Source organism: Salmo salar, chromosome 06 (assembly GCF_965601325.2).
Source record: "Salmo salar chromosome 06, fSalSal1, whole genome shotgun sequence".
NCBI lineage: Eukaryota > Metazoa > Chordata > Actinopteri > Salmoniformes > Salmonidae > Salmo > Salmo salar.
The window spans coordinates 41,440,482-41,466,840 of record NC_138296.1 but is presented as its reverse complement, the minus strand read 5'-3'; the positions used below and the strand labels follow the sequence as shown (position 1 = coordinate 41,466,840).

Below are 26,359 nucleotides of genomic sequence, written 5' to 3'. Positions count from 1 at the left end.
CTGGATGGGGATCGGGGTTGGTAGCTGCCCTCCCAGCAGGATCAGCCCCCAGTCATGGACTGAGGTTGTGCTGAGCCTGCTGGCAGTGCCAACCCACAGCTGTAAGCCAAGGTTGTGTGAGCATGGATCTGATGGACATGCAGGAAGGGGTTGAGCTGGCCCACCATTGTGTAGGAAGCCCGGAGGCTATGGGGAGGCCAGACCCTGGTCGGTGATCGGGGTTGGTAGCTGGCCCCCCCAGCAAGATCAGCCCCAAGTCATAAGCCAAGGTTGTGCTGGCCCCCCTGCCCTTATACAAGAGTGAGAAAGACTTTCTGACAACGAGGTCGCTACTGGTACAAGTCTGAGTCACCACTGGTCAGAGTGGAGTCGGTGCGTGAAGACACTGCATGGGAGAAAAGATGGTTACCCGTGGGTTGCTCAGACCCATCCTGGGGTGTGCGAAGCACATCTGAGGAAGACCATGTGATGGCTGCCTGGCGGAGCGGGAGAATCTGTTCCGTCTCGGTGTGGGCAAGAACCATGTGGGGAAGGACATGTGATGGAGTACAGTGGAAGCGGGAGGCTCTGTTGCGTCTCGGCGTGACACGTGTGGGGAAGTCCATGTGATAGATGTACGGTGGAAGCGGGAGGCTCTTTCCGTCTCGCCGTGGCAAGGCGCTGTGGGGAAGGCCATGTGATGACCTTACAGTGACTGCAAGAGGCTCTGTTCCGTCGGTCTGAGTAGTAGGCTGCGAGAAGGGAACCTGGTGGTGGGGAGTGCAGGGAGGAAGTTCAGGAGGTCCAGAGTTTAGCCCAGGCAGGTGAGGTGCCAGAGCTCCAGGAGGGTGCCAAGTTGAACTGACCAAGTTGCACTTCGGTGAATAAGCTTTGTCACCTACTCGACCTGGTTGAAGTACTTGCTGTAGACGTGCTCTAGAGTGGAGCACATTGAGTGTCAGATGGTGAATTTAGCACAGAGGAAGCGACATGAGCCAAAGGGAATGGAAGGGGTGAGAAGGTAGTGTAAGGAAGGCCCAGCCCCTGGTCCTGTACCAAGGTTGTGGTGAACCCCCTTCTTGGTAGGGCCAACCCTCAGTTGTTGACTAGGTTTGACTGCACTTCCCAGTGCAGGGAAAGGCCCAGGTCATGGACCAAAGTGTGATCTGGACTGCCCAGCATAGGGAAAGATAGAAGTGGAGAGAGAGAGATGGTAGTTGTTCTCTTATGGCAGTTCTTCCAGGAGCCGGTGAATATCCTCCAAGTCTTTAGCCAGGTAGTTCTTTGGAGCTAGGTTTGTAGCTTTAGCATCATCTTGCTCTGAAGTTACCTTCGTGACTGTGGGCTTATTTTCCATGTCTTGGTGCATCTTTCAATGGATTACCATGAGTGTTTTGAAACTTGCACGAAGGGTTAAAGTTGGTTGCCCCCAAAAGGAATGCTGTCCTTGATGAGAATACCACTCTAGGGAGTGAGAAGGCTAGCAAGCCCAGGAGTCATTGAGTGGCGGCCACCATGACTGGCCAAGAGTGCATGCAGCAAGCTAGTCCCGGCTAGTAGGGGTCGGGTGGGGTAGGGATTTTGGCACAGAGCAGTTGTGGGAAGTCGCACGAAGGGCTGAAGTTGGTTGCCCCCAAAAGGAGTGCTGCCCTTGATGGGAATAACACTCTGGGGTGTGAGAAGGCTAGCAAACCAAGGAGTCGTGGAGTGGCTGCCACCATGACTGGCTAAGAGTGCATGCAACAAGCTAGTCCCGGCTAGTAGGGGTCGGGTGGGGTAGGGATTTGGGAACAGAGCAGTTTTAGGAAGTCACGGGGGAAGCAAACCTGAGCAGGTCAAGAGGAAGCAACGTCAACCTGAGCAGGTCAAGAGGGAGCCACGTCAACCTGAGCAGATCAAGAGGGAGCCACGTCAACCTGAGCAGATCAAGAGGGAGCCACGTCAACCTGAGCAGGTCAAGAGGGAGCCACGTCAACATGAGCATGTCAAGAGGGAACCACGTAAACCTGAGCAGGTCAAGAGGGAGCCACGTCAACCTGAGCAGGTCAAGAGGGAGCCACGTCAACCTGAGCAGGTCAAGAGGGAGCCACGTCAACCTGAGCAGGTGAAGAGGGAGCCACGTCAACCTGAGCAGATCAAGAGGGAGCCACGTCAACCTGAGCAGATCAAGAGGGAGCCACATCAACCTGAGCAGGTCAAGAGGGAGCCACGTCAACCTGAGCAGGTCAAGAGGGAGCCACGTCAACCTGAGCAGATCAAGAGGGAGCCACGTCAACCTGAGCAGGTCAAGAGGGAGCCACGTCAACCTGAGCAGGTCAAGAGGGAGCCACGTCAACCTGAGCAGGTCAAGAGGGAGCCACGTCAACCTGAGCAGGTCAAGAGGGAGCCACGTCAACCTGAGCAGATCAAGAGGGAGCCACGTCAACCTGAGCAGGTCAAGAGGGAGCCACGTCAACCTGAGCAGGTCAAGAGGGAACCACGTCGTCATCACTCTGAGAACTGGAGGTGGGTTGAAGGTTGGAAAGGCAACTAGGACGAGGGTAGACCACCCCCAGTCTGGTGAAAAGAACTCCATGGTTCAGGCGGACGAGGGATACAGGTCGCAGATGCCGGAATGGTGCATCTGGAGAAGCTGGGAATGCCGGGAAGGCAAGATAGGCCGCAAGATGACGGGAAGGGCGTGGTGGAGGTGTGAGGCGCACTGTGGAGGCAACAGTTCCAGATGTGGATTAGATGTGTTGTCTGAAGCTTAAAGCTCTCCTCCTGAAACGATGTTATCAACTGCGATTAATATAAAACATGTCCTGAATGCCTACATACATTCACATGCACATACATAGAGACAGACAGATAAACAGACAGACTGACAGAACGAGAGAGACGCACACGTATGTACACACCAGAGGAGGCTGGTGGAAGGAGCTATTGGAGTATGGGCTTATTGTAATGGCTGGAATGAAATAAATGGAATGTAGTCAAACATGTGGTTTCCATATGGTTGATGTGTTTGATACTGTTCCATTAATTCCATTCCAGTCTTTAGAATGAGCCCGTCCTCCTATAGCTCCTCCCATCAGCCTCCTCTGGCACACACACACAAGCACGCACACATTCACACACGCACACACGTCATCTGCTCCAAGATCCTCCACTTGATCTATATGGTGTGTATCCGACCGTTGGGAGGTCATCCAGAGTATGGTTTAAATAGAATGACATACACTGAGTGTACAAAACATTAAGAACACCTTCATAATATTGAGTTGCACACTCTTTTGCCCTCCGAACAGCCTGTTGGGGCATGGACTCTAGGTGTCGAAAGCGTTCCACAGGGATGCTGGCCCATGTTGACTCCAAAGCTTCCCACAGTTGTGTTAAGATGGCTGGATGTCCTTTGGGTGGTGGACTATTCTTGATACACTTGGGCAACTGTTGAGCATGAAAAACTGTGTTACAGTTGTTGATACAAACCGGTGCGCCTGGCACCCACTATTAAACCCCGTTCAAAGGCACTTTTGTGTTTCCCATTCACCCTCAATCCATGTCTCAATTGTCTGAAGGCTATAAAACTCCTTCTTTACTGTCTCCTCCCCTTCATCTACACTGATTGAAGTGGATTTAACAAGTGACATCAAAAATGGATCATAACTTTAACCTGGATTCACCCGGTCAGTCTGTTAGTCTATGTCACTTCTGTGTTGTCGCCATACTGCTGTACTTTTTGTTGCTACTTGGCTACCTGCCAAACTTTTCAACTATTTAATCAAACTCTGTATTTAACAAATTTACCAGTGTCTTAGTTTTGTCCTCACACAACTTTTTAATTGAACTTTTTCACCCCGGATGCTTTATTTGGACATAGATCTGCATTACCTCCTCTGGCCGAAAAAGACAGGAGAACCATTGCCTTTTGGTGAGGATAGCCAAGTTGCAAGCTCGGCTTCAGACGCAATCGTTAGGCAAGGGCAATTTAAGTATAGGAAATCACTGATCATAACCTTGATGTGATTGGCCTGACTGAAACAGGGCTCAAGACTGATGAATGTAATTGTGTTAAATGAGGCCACTCCTCCTGGTTACACTAGTGACCATATCCCCTGGAAAGGCGGAGGTGTTGCTAACATTTACAACAGAAAATTTCAATTTACAAAAAGAAATGACTGCACTTTCTTCTTTTGAGCTTCTAGCCATGAAATCTATGCAGCCCACTCAGTCCCGTTGTATAGCTACTGTTTACAGGCCCCCTGTGGCATATAAACTTCGGTTAGTGCTAAATACGGCTGCTAGAATCTTGACTAGATCCCCAAAATTTGATCATATTAGTCCAGTGCTAGCCTCTCTACACTGGCTTCCTATTAAGGCTACGGCTGATTTCAAGGTTTTACTGCTAACCTACAAAGCATTACATGGGCTTGCTCCTACCTATCTTTCCGATTTGGTCCTGCCGTGCATTCCTACACATACACTATGGTCACAAGACGCAGGCCTCCTTATTGTCCCTAGAATTTCTAAACAAACAGCTGGAGGCAGGGCTTTCTCCTATAGACCTCAATTATTATGGAAAGGTCTGCCTATCCATGTGAGAGACACAGACTTGGTCTCGATATTTAAGTCCTTACTAAAGACTCATCGCTTTAGTAGGTCCTATGAATGTAGTAACAAACCGCCCTTGCTGTCTCTGCCTGGCTGGCTCCTCTCTCTCCACTGTCTCTGACCCTATTACGTGGGCTGAGTCACTGGCTTACTAATGCTCTTCCATGCCGTCCCTAGGACGGGTGCATCATGTTGTGCCAGGCTTATTCTCCTATACTTGACTTGAGTGGGTTGAGTCACTGAAGTGATCTTCCTCTTGCTGGTCTTGCGCCACCTCGGGCTCGTGCAGTGGAGGAGATCTCCGTGGGCTATAATCAGCCTTGTCTCAGGGTACTAAGTTGGTGGTGTGTTGATATCCCTCTAGTGGTGTGGGGGCTGTGCATTGTGGGGGTTATATCCTGCCTGGTTGGCCCTGTCTGGGGGTATTGCCGGACAGGGCCACAGTGTCCCCCCCCCGTCTCAGCCTCCAGTATCTATGCTGCAACAGGGTGTGCCGGGTGGCTAGGGTCAGTCTGTCCTATCTGGTGAAATTGTCCTGTCTTATCTGGTGTCCTGTGTGAACTTAAGTATGCCCCCCCCCACTACCTGTTGTTTTCGACCCGCTTTCTCTCTCCCTCCCTCTCACTCTCTCTCCCTCCCTCTCTCTTTCGCTCTCTCTACCGCTTCTGCTGTCTTGACCTTTGAATGCTCGGCTATGAAATGCCAACTGACATTTACTCCTGAGGTGCTGACCTGTTGCACCCTCTACAGCCACTGTGGTTATTATTTGACCCTGCTGGTCATCTATGAACGTTTGAACATCTTGAAGAACAATCTGACCTTAATGGCCATGTACTATTATAATCTCCATCCGACATAGCCAGAAGAGGGCTGGTCACCCCTCAGAGCCTGGTTCCTCTCTAGGTTTCTTCCTAGGTTCCTGCCTTTTCTAGGGAGTTATTCCTAGCCACCGTGCTTCTACATCTGCATTGCTTGCTGTTTGGGCTTTTAGGCTGGGTTTCTGTATAAGCACTTTGTGACATCTGCTGATATAAAAAGGACTTTATAAATACATTTGATTTGATTTTGATTTGATGTAATGGAAAGAGCAGGTGTTCTTAATGTTTTGAACACTCAGTGTAAATCAATCATTTTAAAACTCCTTCATTGTGGTAAACTATGAAGCAGTTTAGAACTAAGGGCTGGGTTTGTTTCAACATCACTAATCCTCTCTCTCTCTCTCTCTCTCTCTCTCTCTCTCTCTCTCTCTCTCTCTCTCTCTCTCTCTCTCTCTCTCTCTCTCTCTCTCTCTCTCTCTCTCTCTCTCTAGGTCTATGATTCATTCTCCCTCAGAGCAGACAGTCTAATGGGGGAGTTCAAGGTGACATAGACATTTAAATATCCTTACATCCTAATTTACAAAAAGTGCATTTCATTTAGTTATTTACAGAGCAATACATCAATTACATCCAATCTATTACGTTTGCCTTCCATAACAATGACAGAAAACATTGGATAAATCACAGGAATCCTTTGTTCAAATATGGTATGGCTACAATGCACACTACCACACTGTATTTATACAGTATTGAATATATTACAGTAATCATCCTTCCAGGCAATAACCTCAATATCCGTATTTGGTTGATATTTAATTGAGTTGTCAACAAATATGCATTTTTATTGAAATAAAAGTAAAATGGTTGAAATCTAGTTAAAATCAGTTGTGTAGTGTAACCAGACTTTATTTTTATTTTAACAGTTGGATGTTGGGTACATATATGACGAACCTGGTAAGTTCATCTTTACAGAAGAGTGACACAGGAAACAAAGTATTATCTTGATCTTTAATTATCTTCAAAGACATCCTTTGTGTGTGTCTGTGTCTGTGTCTGGAATGTGTATGTTCTTATGGTCAACAGCCCACGCCATAATGAGGAAGTGGCTTCTCCTGAGTGACCCTGATGACTCTAGCTCGGGGGCCAAAGGTTACCTGAAGGTCAGCCTGGTCATCGTGGGAACAGGAGACGAGCCACCGGTACGACTGCTGTGTCACTATGCTATGTCACCACACCACACACCTCACCTGTCTTTCTTTACATTATCTACCTTTGTACTTAATGTAATATTGATTATATAGTTTATAAACTCCGCAAAAAAAGAAACGTCCTCTCACTGTTAACTGCGTTTATTTTCAGCAAACTTAACATGTCTAAATATTTGTATGAACATAACAAGATTCAACAACTGAGATATAAACTGAACAAGTTCCACAGACATGTGACTAACAGTCAGTATCTGGTGTGGCCACCAGCTGCATTAAGTACTGCAGTGCATCTCCTCCTCATGGACTGCATCAGATTTGCCAGTTCTTGCTGTGAGATGTTACCCCACTCTTCCACCAAGGCGCCTGCAAGTTCCCGGACATTTCTGGGGGGAATGGCCCTAGCCCTCACCCTCTGATCCAACAGGTCCCAGACGTGCTCAATGGGATTGAGATCCGGGCTCTTCGCTGGCCATGGCAGAACACTGACATTCCTGTCTTGCAGGAATTCACGCACAGAACGAGCAGTATAGCTGGTGGCATTGTCATGCTGGAGGGTCATGTCAGGATGAGCCTGCAGGAAGGGTACCACATGAGGGAGGAGGATGTCTTCCCTGTAACACACAGTGCTGAGATTGCCTGCAATGACAACAAGCTCAGTCCGATGATGCTGTGACACACCGCCCCAGACCATGATGGACCCTCCACCTTCAAATCAATCCCGCTCCAGAGCACAGGCCTCGGTGTAACGCTCATTCCTTCGATGATAAACGTGAATCTGACCATCACCCCTGGTGAGACAAAACCGCGACTCATCAGTGAAGAGCACTTTTTGCCAGTCCTGTCTGGTCTAGCGATGGTGGGTTTGTGCCCGTAGGAGATGTTGTTGCTGGTGATGTCTGGTGAGGACCTGCCTTACAACAGGCCTACAAGCCCTCAGTCCAGCCTCTCTCGGCCTATTGCAGACAGTCTGAGCACTGATGGAGGGATTGTGCGTTCCTGGTGTAACTCGGGAAGTTGTTGTTGCCATCCTGATACCTGTCCCGCAAGTGTGCTGTTCGGATGTACCAATCCTGTGCAGGTGTTGTTACACGTGGTCTGCCACTGCGAGGACGATCAGCTGGCCATCCTGTCTCCCTGTAGCACTGTCTTAGGCGTCTCACAGTACGGACATTGCAATTTATTGCGCTGGCCACATCTGCAGTCCTCATGCTTCCTTGCAGCATGCCTAAGGCACGTTCACGCAGATGAGCAGGGACCCTGGGCATCTTTCTTTTGGTGTTTTTCAGAGTCAGTAGAAAGGCCTCTTTAGTGTCCTATGTTTTCATAACTGTGACCTTAATTGCCTACCGTCTGTAAGCTGTTAGTATCTTAACGACCATTCCGCAGGTGCATGATCATGAATTGTTTATGGTTCATTGAACAAGCATGGGAAACAGTGTTTAAACCCTTTACAATGAAGATCTGTGAAGTTATTTGGATTTTTGAAAGACAGGGTCCTGAAAAAGGGAGGTTAATTTTTTTGCTAAGTTTAGTAGAATGTGTATACAATATCAGAATGTTATACAACTACATACAACATACCATATTTCATCAAGGCTCTCCCCTCCCCTCCCCTCCTGTGTGTTCAGACTGAGAAGAGAGAGCGGAACGAGGAGCAAGATGACATAGAGAGTAATCTGTTGGTGCCGGCTGGGGTAACACTCAGATTGGTCACTCTCAACCTGAAGGTGTACCGTGCAGAGGACATGCCTCAGAGTACGTGTATATTCCTTCTTTCTCCATCCTCCACCCTTCTTCCTCCATCAGCAGCAAAGTATCCTTTAGTTCAGTCCAAAAACAACCCCTTGCCCCTTTCTTTATCCCTAAACCTCTTGTTTCTTCCACCTATCACTTGCCCCTTACCCCCTACCCCATTGGGTGTGCATATTTCTAGGTAAAGGAAACGTGTAAGCAATATGGCAGAAGTTAGTATGAACAGCCAAAACCATATTGATTGCACGTATCTGCAAACACCAAGTGTTTAAGTGTTCTTTTTGAATCTGGGAATTAATTTCAAGTAATCCAACATTGTTGTCAGTGGGCCTGTTCTTTCAAAACGTTGACTGAACGCCTGTTGTTTTTTCTGTGGGTGTATGTTAATATCCTTTCACTCCGTCTTACAGTGGATGATGCGTTTGTACAGACTGTGAAACAAGTATTTGGAGGGGAAGGCGAGAAGAAAAACTTAGTTGATCCATTTCTGGAGGTCAGCTTCGCTGGCAAGAAGGTAAAGCTAAGACTCAGAACTCCTAGAATGCAAGAGAAAGACAAAACGCAAGTCGTTAGGCAAATATTTGTCAGGTCTTTGGTTAGATGTTGCTTAATGATGACATTGCTTTGGTTTCAGCTGTGCACCAAAATTATCGAGAAAAATGCCAATCCTGAGTGGAACCAGCTGATCAACCTTCAGGTCAAGGTATGACCTAGCTCTCTCGTATTACATGTAGTACACCACAACACAATTGGATGATATGAATGGAAGCCAGACAAACACAACATGCTCTCATTTCCCTCTTTAGTTCCCATCCATGTGTGAAAGCATCAAGTTGACTGTATTTGACTGGTAAGACTTTGGTTATCCTCCCTGGAAGACAGATACAGTGCATGTTTGGACGTTCAAACAATTGTAATAACGGTTTACTGTGGATTACACTATCCACATTCATGTATACCTTCACTTTTAAATGCTGCTACTTTGAGTTTGAAGACATGGATCTCGTAGGAACGTTTATTAACAGCGTATTGATCTTTTCACACAGGGATCGTCTGACCAGGAATGATGTGATAGGAACCACATTTCTAAATCTGACCAAAATAGCCTCATCTGGTGGTGAGATTGAAGGTATGGTATCGCTCTTTCTCACTCTCTCTCACTGTGTGTGTGTGTGTGTGTGTGTGTGTGTGTGTGTGTGTGTGTGTGTGTGTGTGTGTGTGTGTGTGTGTGTGTGTGTGTGTGTGTGTGTGTGTGTGTGTGTGTGTGTGTGTGTGTGTGTGTGTGTGTGTGTGTGTGTGTGTGTGTGTGGGTTCCTTGTCTCATCCACATTGCATCTGTCCCTTCAAACAGATACACCTGCAGAAAATTGCACCAATCTGTCATCTGAAGGTAAAGAACCATCATCTTTTTGTATGAGGCCTCCCTATAGGGTGGCAGGTAGCCTAGCAGTTAGAGTCTTGGGCCAGTAACCGAAAGGTCCCTTGTTGAATACCTGAGCTGACAAGGTCAAAACATCTATCTATGTGCCTTTGAGCAAGGCACGTAATCCTAATTTGCTCCAGGGGTGCCTTACTGCTATGGCTGACCCTATTAAACAACACATTTCACTGCACCTATCTGGTGTGTGACAATAAAAATGTTAGATTTTTATTGCATTTGTCAACCAGGGACAGCATTTGTCAATACTAAAGTTTGACTACAGATGTAGGATAGGCACCAGACCACGTTGTATTACCATGTAAAAAAAAAAAAACGGGGGGAAATAACGGAAAAACAGCTTCTATCTCCAGGCCATCAGATTGTTAAATAGTCACCCCTAGCCGGGCTCAGTAGCCTGCCCTGAACTTAGTCATTGTTACTAGCCGGCTACCACCCTGTACTCTAGCTTGCACCTTAGAGACTGCTGGCCTACTGTATGTACATAGTCATTGAACACTGGTCATTTGAACAGTGTTTTACCCACTTCATATGTATATACTGTATTCTAGTCAAGGCTCATCCTATATAACTACTGCTGTCCACACATTTTCTATTCATATACTGTCCATACTGTCTATACACACCATTATATACATACTTCTGCAAAATATGTGTACGTGACCAATAACTTTTGATTTGATTTGTTAACACTGTCGCTCAGAGTCTGGTCGCCAGGCTAATTACAGTGTACTTGGCAATGGACTGGAGTAAATATTACATTAATTCAAAATATCTGTAGCAAACCATTTCACAAAGAGAACCTGCCTTTTTATTACAGTGAGCAGTGGAGAGGCGGGGGTGGGTTTCCTCCCAGCGTTTGGGCCTTGCTACCTAAACCTGTACGGCAGTCCCAGAGAGTTCACTGGCCTCCCAGACCCGTACGAGGAACTCAACTTTGGCAAGGTAAGACCATCACTGGGGTTGAGGACAAGTGCTTCAGCTCTGGCTGGATGTTTTGTTATTCCTTTTTCTTATTGTAAATATTTGCATATCTAACATGCACTTCTCTCTCACAGAAACATGTCATTATTAAGATTCAGAATTTCAATTGTTGTAGAAAATCAGCTCTTGTAGTCGAGAAAACTATGAAGCATTCGCCCAGGGTTTATTCAGTAGTGACCTGTGCAGGGGAAACCTTTTCTGGACGCAGCCAGCATTGGACTCTCTTAGACAAAAATACATTTGAGCAAATATAGGCAAGGAACATCTGGTTTAGATCAGTATTCTCTTTTCTGCTGAGTTTCTTGGCAAGCGTATCTAATCTATAAAACATACAGGTATCCAATTTATATATATACACCCCCCTCCAATGTATAACACATGTGAGATTTCCACATTTCATACTTCCCTTCCTCAAATCCAGATAGTCCGGTTCCAGTTCAACTTTGATAATAGCTTTAAAGCAGACAGGTCAGCTGTCTAACACAATTGTCATTAAGCTTAATTTTTCCTTCAAGTAATTTCCTGTGTTGACAGGAACATCTTGTGTAGCAACACGATTACAGTATCACTGTGTTGTTTCATGTCTGTCTGTCTGTCTGTCTGTCTGTCTGTCTGTCTGTCTGTCTGTCTGTCTGTCTGTCTGTCTGTCTGTCTGTCTGTCTGTCTGTCTGTCTGTCTGTCTGTCTGTCTGTCTGTCTGTCTGTCTGTCTGTCTGTCTGTCTGTCTGTCTGTCTGTCTGTCTGTCTGTCTGTCTGTCTGTCGGTCTGTCTACCAGGGTGAAGGGGTGGCCTACAGGGGCAGAGTCCTCATCGAGCTCTCCACTCAGCTGGAGGGCAAAGCTGACAGGAAGCTGGACAACATCTCCAGTGATGACATCCTGGTGGCCCAGGTACACAGAGAGGGTGGGACCCTGCCATAGCTGGGATATTGTTGCTTCATGTATTAATAAAGGTCTGAAACAGGGTTGGTGTCAATTCCAATTGAAGGCAGTCAATTTAAAAAGTAATTTGAAATTCCAGTTCAATCATTTAAAAAAGGGCATCTATTTTACATGACTTCTCAATAAACTGTAAGGTAGAAGCTATTTACTTCAAAAGTAATTCAAATTACTTCCGGAATTGACTTCGAATTGACCCCAACAACCCTGGTACGAAACTTGCAAAACTTAGAGAAGAACTGATGAGAAATGGATACAGAGAAAGCTTGAAGGGAAAAGTTTACCCTCCATCCAGATTTCTTGTGTGTAGACCAGTGTTTCCAAATCCAATTTTGATTTAGTCAGGCAATAATGCACCTTTAATGAATGTACACTGGAATTAAGCACCCCTGACCTCTTGTTTGTGCTTTCAGAAGTACCAGCGGAGGAGGAAGTTCTCGCTGTGTGCTGTGTTCCACAGCTCCTGCATGCTCCAGGAGCCCGGTGAGCCAATCCAGTTCGAGGTCAGCATCGGTAACTACGGCAACAAGCTGGACTCCACCTGCATGCCGCTGGCATCCACAACCCAATACAGCTGTGCTGTGTTTGATGGTGAGAAAACCTAGACTATACACCAGTGTTCTTCATTCTGATGGGTACCCTCCTGGTGTGCTAGCTATTGTTCCAGCCCAGTGCCAACACATTAGACCTTGATTAGACCTGAAATTTGAATGTTTACAAAATAAAGATTTTTTTAGCACCCATGCTTTGAGAGCATGTGTTTGTTTATCTATCAATTCTAAAGGCACAAGGCAGACCAACTATACACAGTCATGCATATCAAAACAGGAAAACATACAGTGCCTTCGGAAGGTATTGAAACCCTTTGACTTCTTCCACATTTTGTTACTTTACAACCTTATTCTAAAATGGATGAAATAAAGCAAATTCCTCAGCAATCTACACACAGTACCCCATAATGACAAAGCAAAAACAGGTTTTTAGGAATGTTTGCTCCTTTATAAAAAATAAAAAAACGGAAATAGATCCTCTCGGACAGATCCTCTCAAACTCTGTCAGGTTGGATGGGGAGTGTTGCTACACAGCTATTTTCATATCTCTTCAGAGATGTTCGATCGGGTTCAAGTCCGGGCTCTGGCTGGGGCACTCAAGGACATTCAGAAACCTGTTTTTGCTTTGTCATTATGGGGTATTGTGTGTAGATCGATGAGGGGAAAAAACTATTTAATCAATGTTAGAATAAGGCTGTAACCTAACAGAATGTGGAAAAAGTAAAGGGGTCTGAATACTTTCCGAGGGCACCATTCATGCCTATCAAAACTGCATTGCTGTTCCCAATGCAGTAGAGACATCCCCATACAGCAGGACTAAATTGTCAAGTTCTACAGGTATATACCACTCTGCAGCTTGAACTGAATATGACTTAGTTCTGTTTCTCCTGTAGGCAACCACTACTATTACCTGCCCTGGGCTGACACCAAACCTGTTGTCATCCTCACATCCTTCTGGGAAGACATTAGTCACCGATTAGATTCAGTCAACATCATCCTCTCCATCGCAGATAGACTGGTGAGAAACACTTTCAACAAATCGACCAATCAAATAATCAATCAACCAATCATGGGATAATTCTCAGTTGTTGCAACTTTATTATTTTGTCGTCATTTCTTCCAGGAATCCAACCTCACTTCTTTGAGAACAGCCATCCTTGCCAAAGCCTCAGAGGCGCGCTTGGCTGAGATCTGGCTCAAACTCATCGACCACATGATTGAGGATCTGAGCAAGTAAGACATTCATCGATCGTATCTCAGCTTATAATTGTTTCTTGCTAGGTTCTGTTAGCTTCCTTCTAACTTATCCTAGCTTCACGCTAGATTCAGATCACTTCATGATGTGTTCTGATAACTTAATGCTTGGTTGTGATCATTTCATGCTAGGTTCTGGTAACTTTGTGCTTGGTTATGATAGCTTCACCCTAGCTTCACATTCGTTAGTTAATGTGAGGTTGTGATAGTTTCATGATACGTTTTGATAGATGAACACTAGCTTCTGATTGCTTAGTGCTAGGTTCTTATAGCGTCATATAGGTTCTTAAAGCTTTAAAGCTTCTGATAGCTTCAGTACAGTTTCTGTAGCCTCATTATAGCTTCTGATAGCTTTCAGGTACCAGAGCTTGAGGGCAGGCCCAACCTGACGGCGCTGGACGTCCAGATTAAGAAGCTGCGTGATTCGGCGGTGGCTAGCATCAGAGAGATGGCCAAACACTTGAAGGAGGAGGCCACCGACGTTATAGCCACTCTGACAGACATCGAGGGCTGGCTGGAGAGACTGAAACAGCTTGCAGAGGAGGTCAGGAGCACCAAGACATTGACATTCTCACGACATTCAGGGTTCAATAGCACATTGAATATTGGAATGTCCTTAAAGTAAGGGCGTGCCCTTATTTTGAGGGTGCCATGACTTGTTATAGGAGTGCCAAGCCCACTCAATTTGAACCAGCTTGTGAATTGAATTGTCTCTCTCTCTCTCTCTCTCTCTCTCTCTCTCTCTCTCTCTCTCTCTCTCTCTCTCTCTCTCTCTCTACTGTCAATGGAAAACTCTCTCTCTCCCCATCCCTTAATAATCTCTCTTTCATACCTGTCTTTCACTCTTCCCTCAGCCCCAGAACAGTATGCCTGACGTGGTGATCTGGATGCTGCGTGGAGAGAGGAGGGTGGCGTACGCCCGTCTCCCAGCCAATCAGATCCTCTACTCCACCTACAGTGAGCAGGCCTGTGGGAAATACTGTGGCAGGACCCAGACCATCTTCATGCAGGTACTAGGATGGAGAACAGACTGATACTAGTGATAATAGTAGTAGTAGTTGTAGTAGTAGTAATAAGTGTAGCAGTATGATAATGGTAGAGAAATTCTATGGCAGGACCCATACTATCTTAATGCAGGTATTATGATGGAGAACAGAGACTACTGATCATGCTACTACTATTATCACCAGTATTAGTAATATTAGTGCTAATAGTAGTAGTACTTGTTTAAGTAGTAGTAGTAGTAGTAGTAGTAATAGTGGTATAATTAAGCAATAAGGCCCAAGGGGGTGGGGTATATGGCCAATATACCACGGCTAAGGGTTGTATCCAGGCACTTCGAGTTGTGTTGTGCATAAGAACAGCCCTTAGCTGTAGTATATTGGCTATATATCACACCCTCTCAGGTCTTATTGTTTAAGTATAGTACAGGGGTCGGCAACAGGTGTCACGCTAAAACCAGCCCGAAAGTGATTTCTTTTACCCCCCACTCAACGTTTTTTATTTAAAAAAAAAAAAAATATATATATAAATAGGATTTTTTTATTATTATTATTATTTTTGCAGTAAAAAAAGTATTACTTTAGGTATTCTGTACCCAAGTATTCACACAAATAAAAAAAGTGACGTGATCATGTCTCAATGTAATCAAGGTATGAAAGTATTCTTTTCAAATACAATCTCTTTTTGGAATTAGTTGTGGTCAATTTGCAGTGTTCAAATTATTCTAATTATGTTCCGGCTCCCAACCATCCGATCCGACAGAATTCAGCCCGCTGCTGAATCTAATTGGCTACCCCTGGTATAGTGGTATGATAATAGTACAGGAATACTGCAGCAGGACCAAGACAGTCTTCATGCAGTAACTAAGGTGTGCAGAGAGTTAAAACTGATGCCACAGACATTGTTAGTGGATATTGAAGCGAAACTGGTTGAAGTGACGTCATTATAATCGGAAACTGATGTCTTTTCAAATAGTTTTTCTCAGTTTTGCCTGCTGGGAAGTGGCTCATAATCAATCAGTTTTGTGTCAATGTCCAATGACAATGTCTGTCAGAGTGCGAAAAGAGGAAGAGTCCAGGGGGCAGATCTGTTTAAACGCAGGTGCATTGGTTTAAACCTCAGATATGGCATAAACATTCGGAGATAACATGCAGTTAGCTACTTGGCGTTTTCATAGGTGATGTACAGTATGGTTAGATTATACACTGGTATTCGGTATTTACGGTATATTTCGAAATAACCCAGGTAGGATTTTCAATACCGTCAATATAATTTAAACATTAGCTGGTTAGCTAAGGGTAGCTAAGGGTAGCAAACGCCGATTAGTGCTAGATATGAAAATCTGTATACCGCTCAACCCCGATGTATAGTATTTAGTTTTGTTGTTTGTTTGTTTTGGCCAGTACCCCATGGACAAAAACAAAGGTGTGAAGATCCCTGTCCAGCTCCGTGTCAACATGTGGCTGGGGCTCTCTGCCCACGAGAAGAAGTTCAACAGCTTCTCAGAGGGAACCTTCAGTGTGTTTGCAGAAATGGTATTATTATTGTTATTCACATGGGTTTTGTGGCAATGCTTTGTTTTACAGTCCTAAAGTTGGTATTTTACCTGGTCTTTACTATGCTGACAAAATCTATTTTCCCTCACATCCTCTTTCTCACTCTCCCTCTTCACCCTCAGTATGAGAACCAGGCCCAGGTGTTTGGGAAGTGGGGCACCACAGGGTTGGTGTGCCGGCATAAGTTCTCTGACGTGACGGGGAAGGTGAAGCTGAAACAGGAGCGCTTTATGCCCCCCAGGGCGTGGGAGTGGGAAGGCGAGTGGTTCGTCGACCCCGAGAGAGGGTGAGAGTGACCTGTTGGCATGCTTAAACACACCCACGAACACATACACACTCATACTCACTCACACACTCATACTTATACTCATATCCACACACACTCACACAAACTAACTCAGACACACACACACACACACACACACACACACACACACACACACACACACACACACACACACACACACACACACACACACACACACACACACACACACACACACACACACACACACAGAAGGTTGTGGACCCTGATAGATGGTGAGCTGGAGATCTCTAGCTCTATAAATAATTGAATTTAAGTAGAAACTTCCTGTTTTCATTGTTTGTTTTCAGTAGTTTACATTTCAGTTGGACTACCCCACCCACACGAATCTAGCTTGGTCTGGCATTGTCTGTGGTTGTGGTTAGGGAATCATCCTCTTTCCGTCTCTATAGATGTGCAAGGAGTCATAGTACTCAGTGAGTACTCAGTACACAATAGTCCCACTTCCACCTCATCCACTCCACCTAAGTCCTCATTGTTTGCCTCTGAGTCAGGAGTGCGCAAGACCAGCCCCCTCATAGTACTCCTATAGAAACACTTCCCCAGACAGTTATCTCATTGATTTGGTTGATTTGACCTTTCCCCAGACACAGTTACCTCATTGATTTGGTTGATTTGACCTTTTTCAAGACATTCCTTCAGTGGTTCTGTAATCCCACCTTCTTTCCACTAGAGGTGAGCATTCCTGGTCTATGCTCCAGCTGCCAGTACTCGGTAGGTTAGTGGGATCAAGCCCGCTATTTGTGATGTGTATGTCTGTGTTTGGTTTTACTACCCTTGTGGGGACCAGAAGTTGTGGTGGTTAATTTCTTTACTATCAAATGAGGAGAGACAAACTTATCACACAAGTCAGTGTTATAACTTCAACTAAATCTTTAATAGTGAGAGCTTTGCAGTAGTGATGGCCGGTCGACGAATCACCATTTCTAATGATCCGTTGAGAGCGGCGAGACAAAAGTACAAAGGTCTTTTATAGCCAAGATACACCCCTTTTAACCTACATGACGAACAATAGATATATAGAATGGGTCACAAGGTTAAGATTTGTATGAAAGATACCTATAATACATAGCAGACAGTATCTGCTGTGTCAACAGTTTTCATTGTATAGATCAGTGTCTGGCCCTCCAACTCCAAACTGGAACCATCTCTCTCTACTACCATATAGAACAGAAACATTAACTCATGCTCTGGAATGCTCTTTAGGTTTTATCACCCAAAAGACATCGTAAATCTCCTCTGTCAGTGTTATCTTCCAGAGGCCCATCCTCAGTAGAACACACACACAATAGTTATACTCTATTCTGTCGAATAAAACAACCATTTGATGCAATAAAAGTATTATAACATAATCTTGCAGTTTTTCTCTCACAAAGTCCTCACGGGGATGGTAAAACCAGGAACATTTTGACAAGTGGGGACATTTCGCCGGTCCCCGCAAGGAAAAAGGCTATTTTAGGCTTATAGGCTAGGTTTAGAGTTATGGTTACAATTAGAGTTAGGTTTAGGAGTTAGGGTTAGGGTTTGGGTTAGGGGTTAGGGTTAGGGGTTAAGGAAAATAGGATTTTGAATGGGAATCAATTGTTTGGTCCCCACAAGGATAGTCAAACAAACGTATGTGTCTATGTGATTCAGCCTGCTAACAGAAGCAGACGCGGGGCACACAGAGTTCACAGACGAGGTCTTCCAGAACGAGACACGTTTCATTGGTGGGGAGTGGAAGCCTGCTGCCGACCCCTTCACAGACGTGGTGAGACAGAGCAAGACACACACACTATTGCTAGAGACAACCCTGTCGCCTGTACTCAGACCCCTCTATCTACAAGAGAGGATAGATGTGTAACACTGAGAAGTTAAGCTGAGACCCCTCAGTGTCACATCAATTCTCCTTTTAGGATGAAATTGTATGTTGTCTTTTTCTTACGAAAAGAGGCCAACGAAACTGAAACCATTTCGTCTGTTACCCTTGCAATTTGATCTCCTAGACTACGTAGCGACAGGTGCTCTTCCCTGGATTCATTTTATGCACATATCACTCACTGTCATGTTTTAAGTCATGTTTCCCTTGTCAACAGAGCTGCATATAGCCTGGGTACCATTCCACTTTTTGTCTCTCCTTGTCATCCCAAGAATTGTATCTAAAAAATAAAATAAAAGTTGTTTCTTAATAACAGTATTTATAGTTGTTCTTAAAATTCTGCATGTTGAACGTTGAAATTGCCAAATGTCCAGACTGTTTGACATATGACACCGAGTACAAGGAATGAAAACAGGTCTGGATTTCAGGCTAAGCTGCATAGCCTTGATGTTTTCAAACTGTGATGCTTATTGTTTTGACGTCGGGGAGATTAGACAGCCAGCAACCTTTTACCACAATGGTGCTTGTTTCAATGAACCCCATAAATATAGAGGCTTAGTTAAATACTTGATAGGAGACTAGAAACCAATGTGAATCAATCCCTCCCCACACAGAATACCCAGAGGGGAAAATAGAGTGCTACTTCACTACTTTTATAAACAGTGTCTCTGTATTGTTTTGATGTTGTATGTGGTGTCATTGTCACATGTTGATATACAGCCATTGTGTAATGGTGGAAGTGACTGACTGTGACTGTTCCTTGTAGAATGGGCAGAAGAGCCAGAGTCCAGGGGAGATAGAGTGTCCTGCTGGCTGGAAGTGGGAGGATGACTGGAGTTTCGACAGCAACAGGGCTGTGGATGAGAAAGGTAAAGAAGCACTGGAATTATTCTCCTTCATATCCATAACCCAGATGCTAACACTGGGATTGATTTGATGGTGTACTGCTGAATACTTGTTTCAATCAAACAATCAATATTGTTTAAGGATTGCATTATCATATGTAGAACAGTATGGCACTGTATTGTATACAATTTAATTGATACACCTCTTCTGTACTGTATTTTGACTTGACCTATTATAACCAATATGATACTACAGTATAAAGCTGAATGTCCTCTGACTCTGTATACCGTTTGTCACTGTGTGTGTTGTGTACCAGGTTGGGAGTATGGCGTCACCATTCCCCCCGATGACAAGCCCAAGTCCTGGGGAGCAGCAGAGAAGATGTACCACATCCACCGCAGGAAGAGACTCTTACGACCACGCAGGAAAATAGCAGACGCTAAAGCAGCACCTGAGGTGAGCGGAGGAGGAAGAAGAGAAGTGGAGGGAGGGAGGGAGGGAGGGAGGGAGGGAGGGAGGGAGGGAGGGAGGGAGGGAGGGAGGGAGGGAGGGGAGGAGGAGAAGGAAGAGGAGGAGTTGGAGGAGAAGGAAGATGAGGAGGTAATTGAGGAAGAGCAGGAAGAGGAGGGTAGGTGAAGGAAGAGGAGGAGAAGGGGAAGGAGGATGGAGGAGAAGGAAGTGGTTACAGAAGAAGAGAGGAGGAAAATGTTTAGTGTGCAGGGTAGAGTGGAAGCATGTGTGTGTCTGTATGTCAATTTCAAGTGCTAAACTTCTACTTCTTACACACTGTCCAATTCCTCTCCGTTGACTCTACAGAGGCGGGATCCCGGCGAAGGCTGGGAATACTCGTCCTTGATTGGCTGGAAGTTCCACAGGAAGGAGCGTTCGTCTGACACATTCCGCCGTCGCCGCTGGAGACGCAAGATGGCTCCGTCAGATGGGATAGGAGCGTCAGCCATCTTCAGACTGGAGGGGGCGCTGGTCAGTAACTTCTTCTGAGTTCAAAAACAGTTGACTACACAGGAAGGCTAGACTCATAAACTAGACTCATACCACACATCAAAGTACATCAAAAGTGCTTCATTTTACAAATGTTGTTTTTTTCACCCGCAGAAGATTGACTATCAATCAAAAATTTTATAAGTGTTGCTCTCTCCCAGCTGTGTGACTGGGTTATGGAGAGAAATAAAATACTGTTAAAGTGTTAGGTTCTAGTTAAACAGAGTAAAAAACTCACGCACGCTTATTAAAGTTCAAACCAAGTTTATTCACCCACTGGGTCATACAGCTGCATAAGACAAAGAACATATTCACACAAGCACTGGTATTTAACCCTTTCTCATATGTTGAGCCCCTTGTTACACATCTGAACAACCAATACACCTCTGTTGCTATCAAGAAGATTAGTGATATATGTTCTTCCTCACTTCATCTAACCTAACCTCTGCCCAAATTGCTCACTCTTCCCCAACTCACGGCTGTCATGTTGACTTGTACCAGACAATGTCTCTTCTCCCATAGGATCCCTGATGACTAACAATAACATATCCTGACAGAATGTAAACGTTATACATTCCCTTCTCTCCCTCAGTGACATGAATAAGAGTATTTCATATCTAAAAGTCAGAACCCATCAAAAGGCTTTGGGAAACCAAGTCCATGATAATATACTGCTCAAAAAAATAAAGGGAACACTTAAACAACACATCCTAGATCTGAATGAAAGAAATAATCTTATTAAATACTTTTTTCTTTACATAGTTGAATGTGCTGACAACAAAATCACACAAAAATAATCAATGGAAATCCAATGTATCAACCCATGGAGGTCTGGATTTGGAGTCACACTCAAAATTAAAGTGGAAAACCAGGCTGATCCGACTTTGATGTAATGTCCTTAAAACAAGTCAAAATGAGGCTCAGTAGTGTGTGTGGCCTCCACGTGCCTGTATGACCTCCCTACAACGCCTGAGCATGCTCCTGATGGTGTTCTCTGGCAAATGCCAAACATCCTGCACGGTGTTGGGCTGTAAGCACAACCCCCACCTGTGGACATCGGGCCCTCATACCACCCTCATGGAGTCTGTTTCTGACCGTTTGAGCAGACACATGCACATTTGTGGCCTGCTGGAGGTCATTTTGCAGGGCTCTGGCAGTGCTTCTCCTGCTCCTCCTTGCACAAAGGCGGAGGTAGCGGTCCTGCTGCTGGGTTGTTGCCCTCCTACGGCCTCCTCCACGTCCCCTGATGTACTGGCCTGTCTCCTGGTAGCGCCTCCATGCTCTGGACACTACGCTGACAGACACAGCAAACCTTCTTGCCACAGCTCGCATTGATGTGCCATCCTGGATGAGCTGCACTACCTGAGCCACTTGTGTGGGTTGTAGACTCCGTCTCATGCTACCACTAGAGTGAAAGCACTGCCAGCATTCAAAAGTGACCAAAACATCAGCCAGGAAGCATAGGAACTGAGAAGTGGTCTGTGGTCCCCACCTGCAGAACCACTCCTTTATTGGGGGTGTCTTGCTAATTGCCTATAATTTCCACCTGTTGTCTATTCCATTTGCACAACAGCATGTGAAATTTATTGTCAATCAGTGTTGCTTCCTAAGTGGACAGTTTGATTTCACAGAAGTGTGATTGACTTGGAGTTACATTGTGTTGTTTAAGTGTTCCCTTTATTTTTTTGAGCAGTGTACAATGGAATTTGGCCAAGTGCCATTTAGTGTGTTATCTTGATTATAATATCCTCTCATTATTCTCCTCCATCTGCCCCTTCCTGCCCAGTGATCCTGGTTGGCAAAGCACTCCAAAGGCACAGATTAGACCAGAGTTGACTCATGCCCTATTTATTTCAAATCAAATCAAATTTAATTCACAGTGTTGTGCTATTTGTGCTGCTGTACCATCATGGGCCCAATCCAGAAACAAACCCAAACCCCTAGTCCCTGGACACTTATGGAGATTCAAGAGGATTGGATAGATTTAAGCAATATCATTATAGCTCCAGCAGGGTCCAATAATCTAAAATCTTGTGTCTGGGGGTAGGGACTAGGGTTAATTTTTTGGGGACTGGGACATGGTTGTGTTGGTTGTGTGATTATGTCCTGTTGTCATGTCATGATGAGCTTGTAATCAATGCAAATATTTTCCTGATGGATGATCATAATAAAGTAATAACTATAAAATAAAGACAAATGTATTCGGTCGGCAGGTAGCCTAGTGGTTAGAGTGTTGGACTAGTAACCGAAGGGTTGCGAGATTAAATCCCCGAGCTGACAAGGTAAAAATCTGTTGTTCTGCCCCTGAACCCACTGTTCCTAGGCTGTCATTGAAAATAAGAATTTGTTCTTAACCGACTTGCCTAGTTAAATAAAGGTAAAATAAAATAAAAATTCAACTTTCACCACTCTGGAATTACCTGTCTCTCTAATGAAGGCATTGCTAGTCCTGTTCTGAACTGGTCTCTCTGGCTGCGTTTACACAGGCAGCCCAATTCTGATCTTTTTCCCACTTATTGGCAAAAGAGCTGATCTGATTGGCCAAAAGACCAATTAGTGGGAAAAGATCAGACTGGGGGTGTCTTTGTAAACGCAGCCTCTGTGTTTTGTCTACAGGGGGTAGATGTTGATGAGAAGGCCAGTAAGAAGGACGCAGCCAGACTGTTTGGTGCCAACACACCCACCGTTTCCTGTAACTTTGACCGTGAGTAACACTGACCCATGCCAGCTGATTACAGACACTGATTACGTGATTAAGGCTGTGACCACACAGAGATAGATGAAAGAGTATGAAAAACACATATGCATTGGTCCTGCATTGGTTTGTCCACCAAAAAAGGAAACTAATTTACACATTTTACATACGAGTTGCATACTTAACAAGATGGACAACATCAGCATTTTTGTTGACAGGTAGACATTCATCATCTCCTTTGTTCGTGAAGGTATGACTCCACTAGAAAAAACACTGGGCCAAATGTTGCGGTCCAGACAATCTCTGTCTGGACCGCAGCCTAAATGTTTATTTCTCCTCAGATTCCTCCACTCCACTGCCCTTCCTCTCAGGAAGTCTGGGCCCACACTTTTCAGATTACATTAAATCACCATCACTCTCTCTTCAGGGTCATATATGTACCATCTGAGGGTGTATGTCTATCAGGCCAGGAATCTCATCGCCATGGACAGGGACAGCTTCTCAGGTGAGGAACATCATAAAATGTAGATAAATGGATAGCTCACTTTTTTTTTTTTACTTACCAAGCGGGTTGTTACATCCAAATCATTTGTTTGTAAGCTAGTTATTGAGCACCGTCCACAATCTCCTGGCTAGCACTTTTGAAACATCTAAGCAATACTAGTGGGAACAGACTGGGTTGTTTCTACTAGCCTTGCATGGGGAAAGAGAGAGGTGGAGGTGGAAGCGTAACCCAATCCTCACAGCAGTTGTAATTGAACCACTAGCTGATTAAATCCCTTTTATCAGTACAATGACTGTGCTCTGGTCTCCTGCTTCAGATCCCTACGCCCATGTGTCCTTCCTCCATGTGAGTAAGACCACGGAGGTCATCAGGTCCACTCTGAACCCCACCTGGGACCAGACCCTCATCTTTAATGACATCGAGATCTATGGAGACCCCCAGACCATTGCACAAAACCCCCCCAACGTGGTGCTGGAACTCTACGACAGTGACCAGGTGGTATGTACCCTATCCTACCCTCACTTACCCTACCAGTTGTAGTGTGTTAGCGACACTTAGTGCTGCAATACCAGCCGAGCACTATTCATACGTGATACACTTATGTACATGTTAGTGGTCAATGTGTGCGACCACCACTAAGTACATTTCAATGAATCCTGTGAGTCCGAGTCAAGTCAATACATTACACCAGTCAATTTCCATCCACTGCCTGTTCACCTGGACTTATTCACCTGTGCCCTGTTAAAACTTCTTAAGGATCGGTGTCCCATCAACAGGACAGTAGTAAATCATGCAGCGCGTTATGTCAAGATCGCAGATTTTAGAGAAACAACAAATGCCGGTACATATAAGTGTCTTATATCGGCTGAAAGCTTAAATTCTTGTTAATATAACTATGCTGTCCAATTTATGGTAGCTATTACTGCACAAAAATGCCATGCTATTGTTTGAGGAGAGCTCCTAACAACAAAACACTTTTTTTTACCTCGATAGGTTTGATAAATTCACCTCTGAAGGTGACGTGTACTTATATTCTGAAATCTTGCTCTGATTTATCATCCAAAGGGTCCCAGAGATAACATGAAGTGTCGTTTTGTTAGATAAAATCCTTTTTCATATCCTAAAAAGGTCCCTATAGCATGCACGATCGATTTTTGTATTTCCACTCGTTCAATTTGCAAAGAAAGGAATCTGTCTCATCCTAAACGTTGTTTCAACCAGCCAAATCACGTTTGTATGTATTCCTCAGAGATCCTAGAAGGTAACAAGACTTCACTATATCATTAGGGGTGTAGTGTATCTTATAGGACACCATATTTGGTCAGAGAGCGATGCCTTCATGGCACGCCGATGACGCGGGCGGTCATCACTTGAACGACTGTATCTTTGTCAAATAAGCACCGATCGGTGTCAAACAAAGCTAGCTAGATAGCCAATGAGCTGGGATTTATGGGAATATCTGGAAACCATGTATATGTTGTAAAATGTAGCTACTAACTTTGTACGACAGCATGCCTTTTCATTTTGGACAAAAATTGCATGGTTATACTAATACTTGGAAAGCTAAATCAAAGTCCAAGTATACATATTGGACGATATTCTCGCATAAAAATGTAATATGAATGCGAATTTGTCCTTCACGATTAGCCCAAATGTACCTGGGTTCTGTAGTTCACTGATACTTCAAGTTATCCATCTGAAACTTTGCACATATACTGCTGCCATCTTGTGGACACTATCGGAATTACAACCAGAGTGATGGCTAGAACTGTGACCTTTCTCTTGCATTTCAAAGATGGGAATTTGTATTTTCTTTTACCAGATCCACTGTGTTATATTCTCCTACATTCAATTCACATTTCCACAAACGTCAAAGTGTTTCCTTTCAAATGGTACCAAGAATATGCATATCCTTGCTTCAGGTCCTGAGCTACAGGCAGTTAGATTTGGGTTTGTCATTTCAGTGAAAATTTTTAAAAAGGGGGCTATCCCTATCCAGCCCTGTCTATTTCAACAGTGTCATATTGTAAGTTCAAGAATATTTCGGTACCATTGTTTTTGACTAGTGCAAGCAGTTGATACTTATCTAGCTATCTGTTATTCTTTTTCTTTTAAGCGTGTATGTTGGAAGCATCTTGGATGAGTGCACTGTCCTTGTAGACAAAAAGGAAAAAAGTAACTGTTGTGTTTGTCTTTTTCTTTACTCTTACTCTTGTACTATTAGCTAGATAATTTTGAAGGTTTTACTTGAAATTATCTGGATATGTGGTTGTTTTGCCTACTTTAGTTGAATGCACTGATTGCAAGTCGCTCTGAAAAAGAGTGTCTGCTAAATGTACTAAAATATAAATGTGGATGCTACATATCCCTGTGCTGTGTCCGACTCTCAGGGTAAAGACGAGGCCATGGGTCGCTGTACGTGCCCCCCTGTGGTGAAGCTGAATCTCGGCACAGTGGTCTCCCCCAAACTGCTGTGGTTCCCCGTCACCAAGAAAGGCCGCAACGCAGGAGAGATGCTGGTGGCTGCCGAGCTATTGCTGAAAGACAAGGTAAAGTACTACCCAGCTAGCACATAATGTTCTGAGAACCGTATGTTTCTTAGAGCTTGGTGAAAGCTTCTTGGTCCTATGGTTATTTTGCATACAACCTTCCCGCAACTTTCTGGGAATGGTGCTAGATTGTTCCAAGGCCAAGCAACTATCTCAGCACATTTAAGGAACCTGACAAAAAACGTTATTTTCTTGGAATTTCATTACTTTAACAGAACGTTTCCAAAAGTTCAAAGATGGTTACATTCAATTTAAAATGCTGGTAATGTTCTAGGAACGTTCTCCAATTTGTTTGACATTGGAATGTTCTGCAATATTTCCGAGAATGTTAAGAAACAACATTCTTCTGTGGGAATTTCAGTACTTCAGAATAACTTTTCTTACAGGTTTCCTCGTGGTTCTATTTAAAGTAATGTTGTCAAATTTTTCGGAGAACATGAAGAAAACTTTTGTTTGTAACGCTCAGAGAAAGTTTTTAGAATGTATTTTAAAAACATATACATTCCATTC

At 44.5% G+C, this 26,359-nt stretch overlaps 1 protein-coding gene across 1 annotated transcript in view; it reads left to right on the top strand.

Annotated features, from left to right (window-relative positions):
- The window catches only part of LOC100380767 (myoferlin), a 61,212-nt gene that overhangs the window by 16,383 nt on the left and 18,470 nt on the right, over window positions 1–26,359 (top strand). Inside the window, exons 9-34 of the mRNA XM_045720525.2 lie at window positions 5,882–5,932; window positions 6,314–6,344; window positions 6,474–6,589; window positions 8,227–8,353; window positions 8,761–8,864; window positions 8,985–9,053; window positions 9,157–9,200; window positions 9,397–9,479; window positions 9,702–9,740; window positions 10,609–10,733; window positions 11,548–11,661; window positions 12,123–12,300; window positions 13,154–13,278; window positions 13,384–13,493; window positions 13,866–14,058; window positions 14,369–14,524; window positions 15,920–16,051; window positions 16,195–16,358; window positions 18,033–18,147; window positions 19,022–19,124; window positions 19,418–19,557; window positions 19,918–20,082; window positions 22,717–22,804; window positions 23,223–23,300; window positions 23,617–23,798; window positions 25,691–25,849. Of these exons, the coding sequence (XP_045576481.1) occupies window positions 5,882–5,932; window positions 6,314–6,344; window positions 6,474–6,589; window positions 8,227–8,353; window positions 8,761–8,864; window positions 8,985–9,053; window positions 9,157–9,200; window positions 9,397–9,479; window positions 9,702–9,740; window positions 10,609–10,733; window positions 11,548–11,661; window positions 12,123–12,300; window positions 13,154–13,278; window positions 13,384–13,493; window positions 13,866–14,058; window positions 14,369–14,524; window positions 15,920–16,051; window positions 16,195–16,358; window positions 18,033–18,147; window positions 19,022–19,124; window positions 19,418–19,557; window positions 19,918–20,082; window positions 22,717–22,804; window positions 23,223–23,300; window positions 23,617–23,798; window positions 25,691–25,849 (2,991 nt within the window). The remainder of the gene's footprint in view (window positions 1–5,881; window positions 5,933–6,313; window positions 6,345–6,473; window positions 6,590–8,226; window positions 8,354–8,760; window positions 8,865–8,984; window positions 9,054–9,156; window positions 9,201–9,396; window positions 9,480–9,701; window positions 9,741–10,608; window positions 10,734–11,547; window positions 11,662–12,122; window positions 12,301–13,153; window positions 13,279–13,383; window positions 13,494–13,865; window positions 14,059–14,368; window positions 14,525–15,919; window positions 16,052–16,194; window positions 16,359–18,032; window positions 18,148–19,021; window positions 19,125–19,417; window positions 19,558–19,917; window positions 20,083–22,716; window positions 22,805–23,222; window positions 23,301–23,616; window positions 23,799–25,690; window positions 25,850–26,359) is intronic.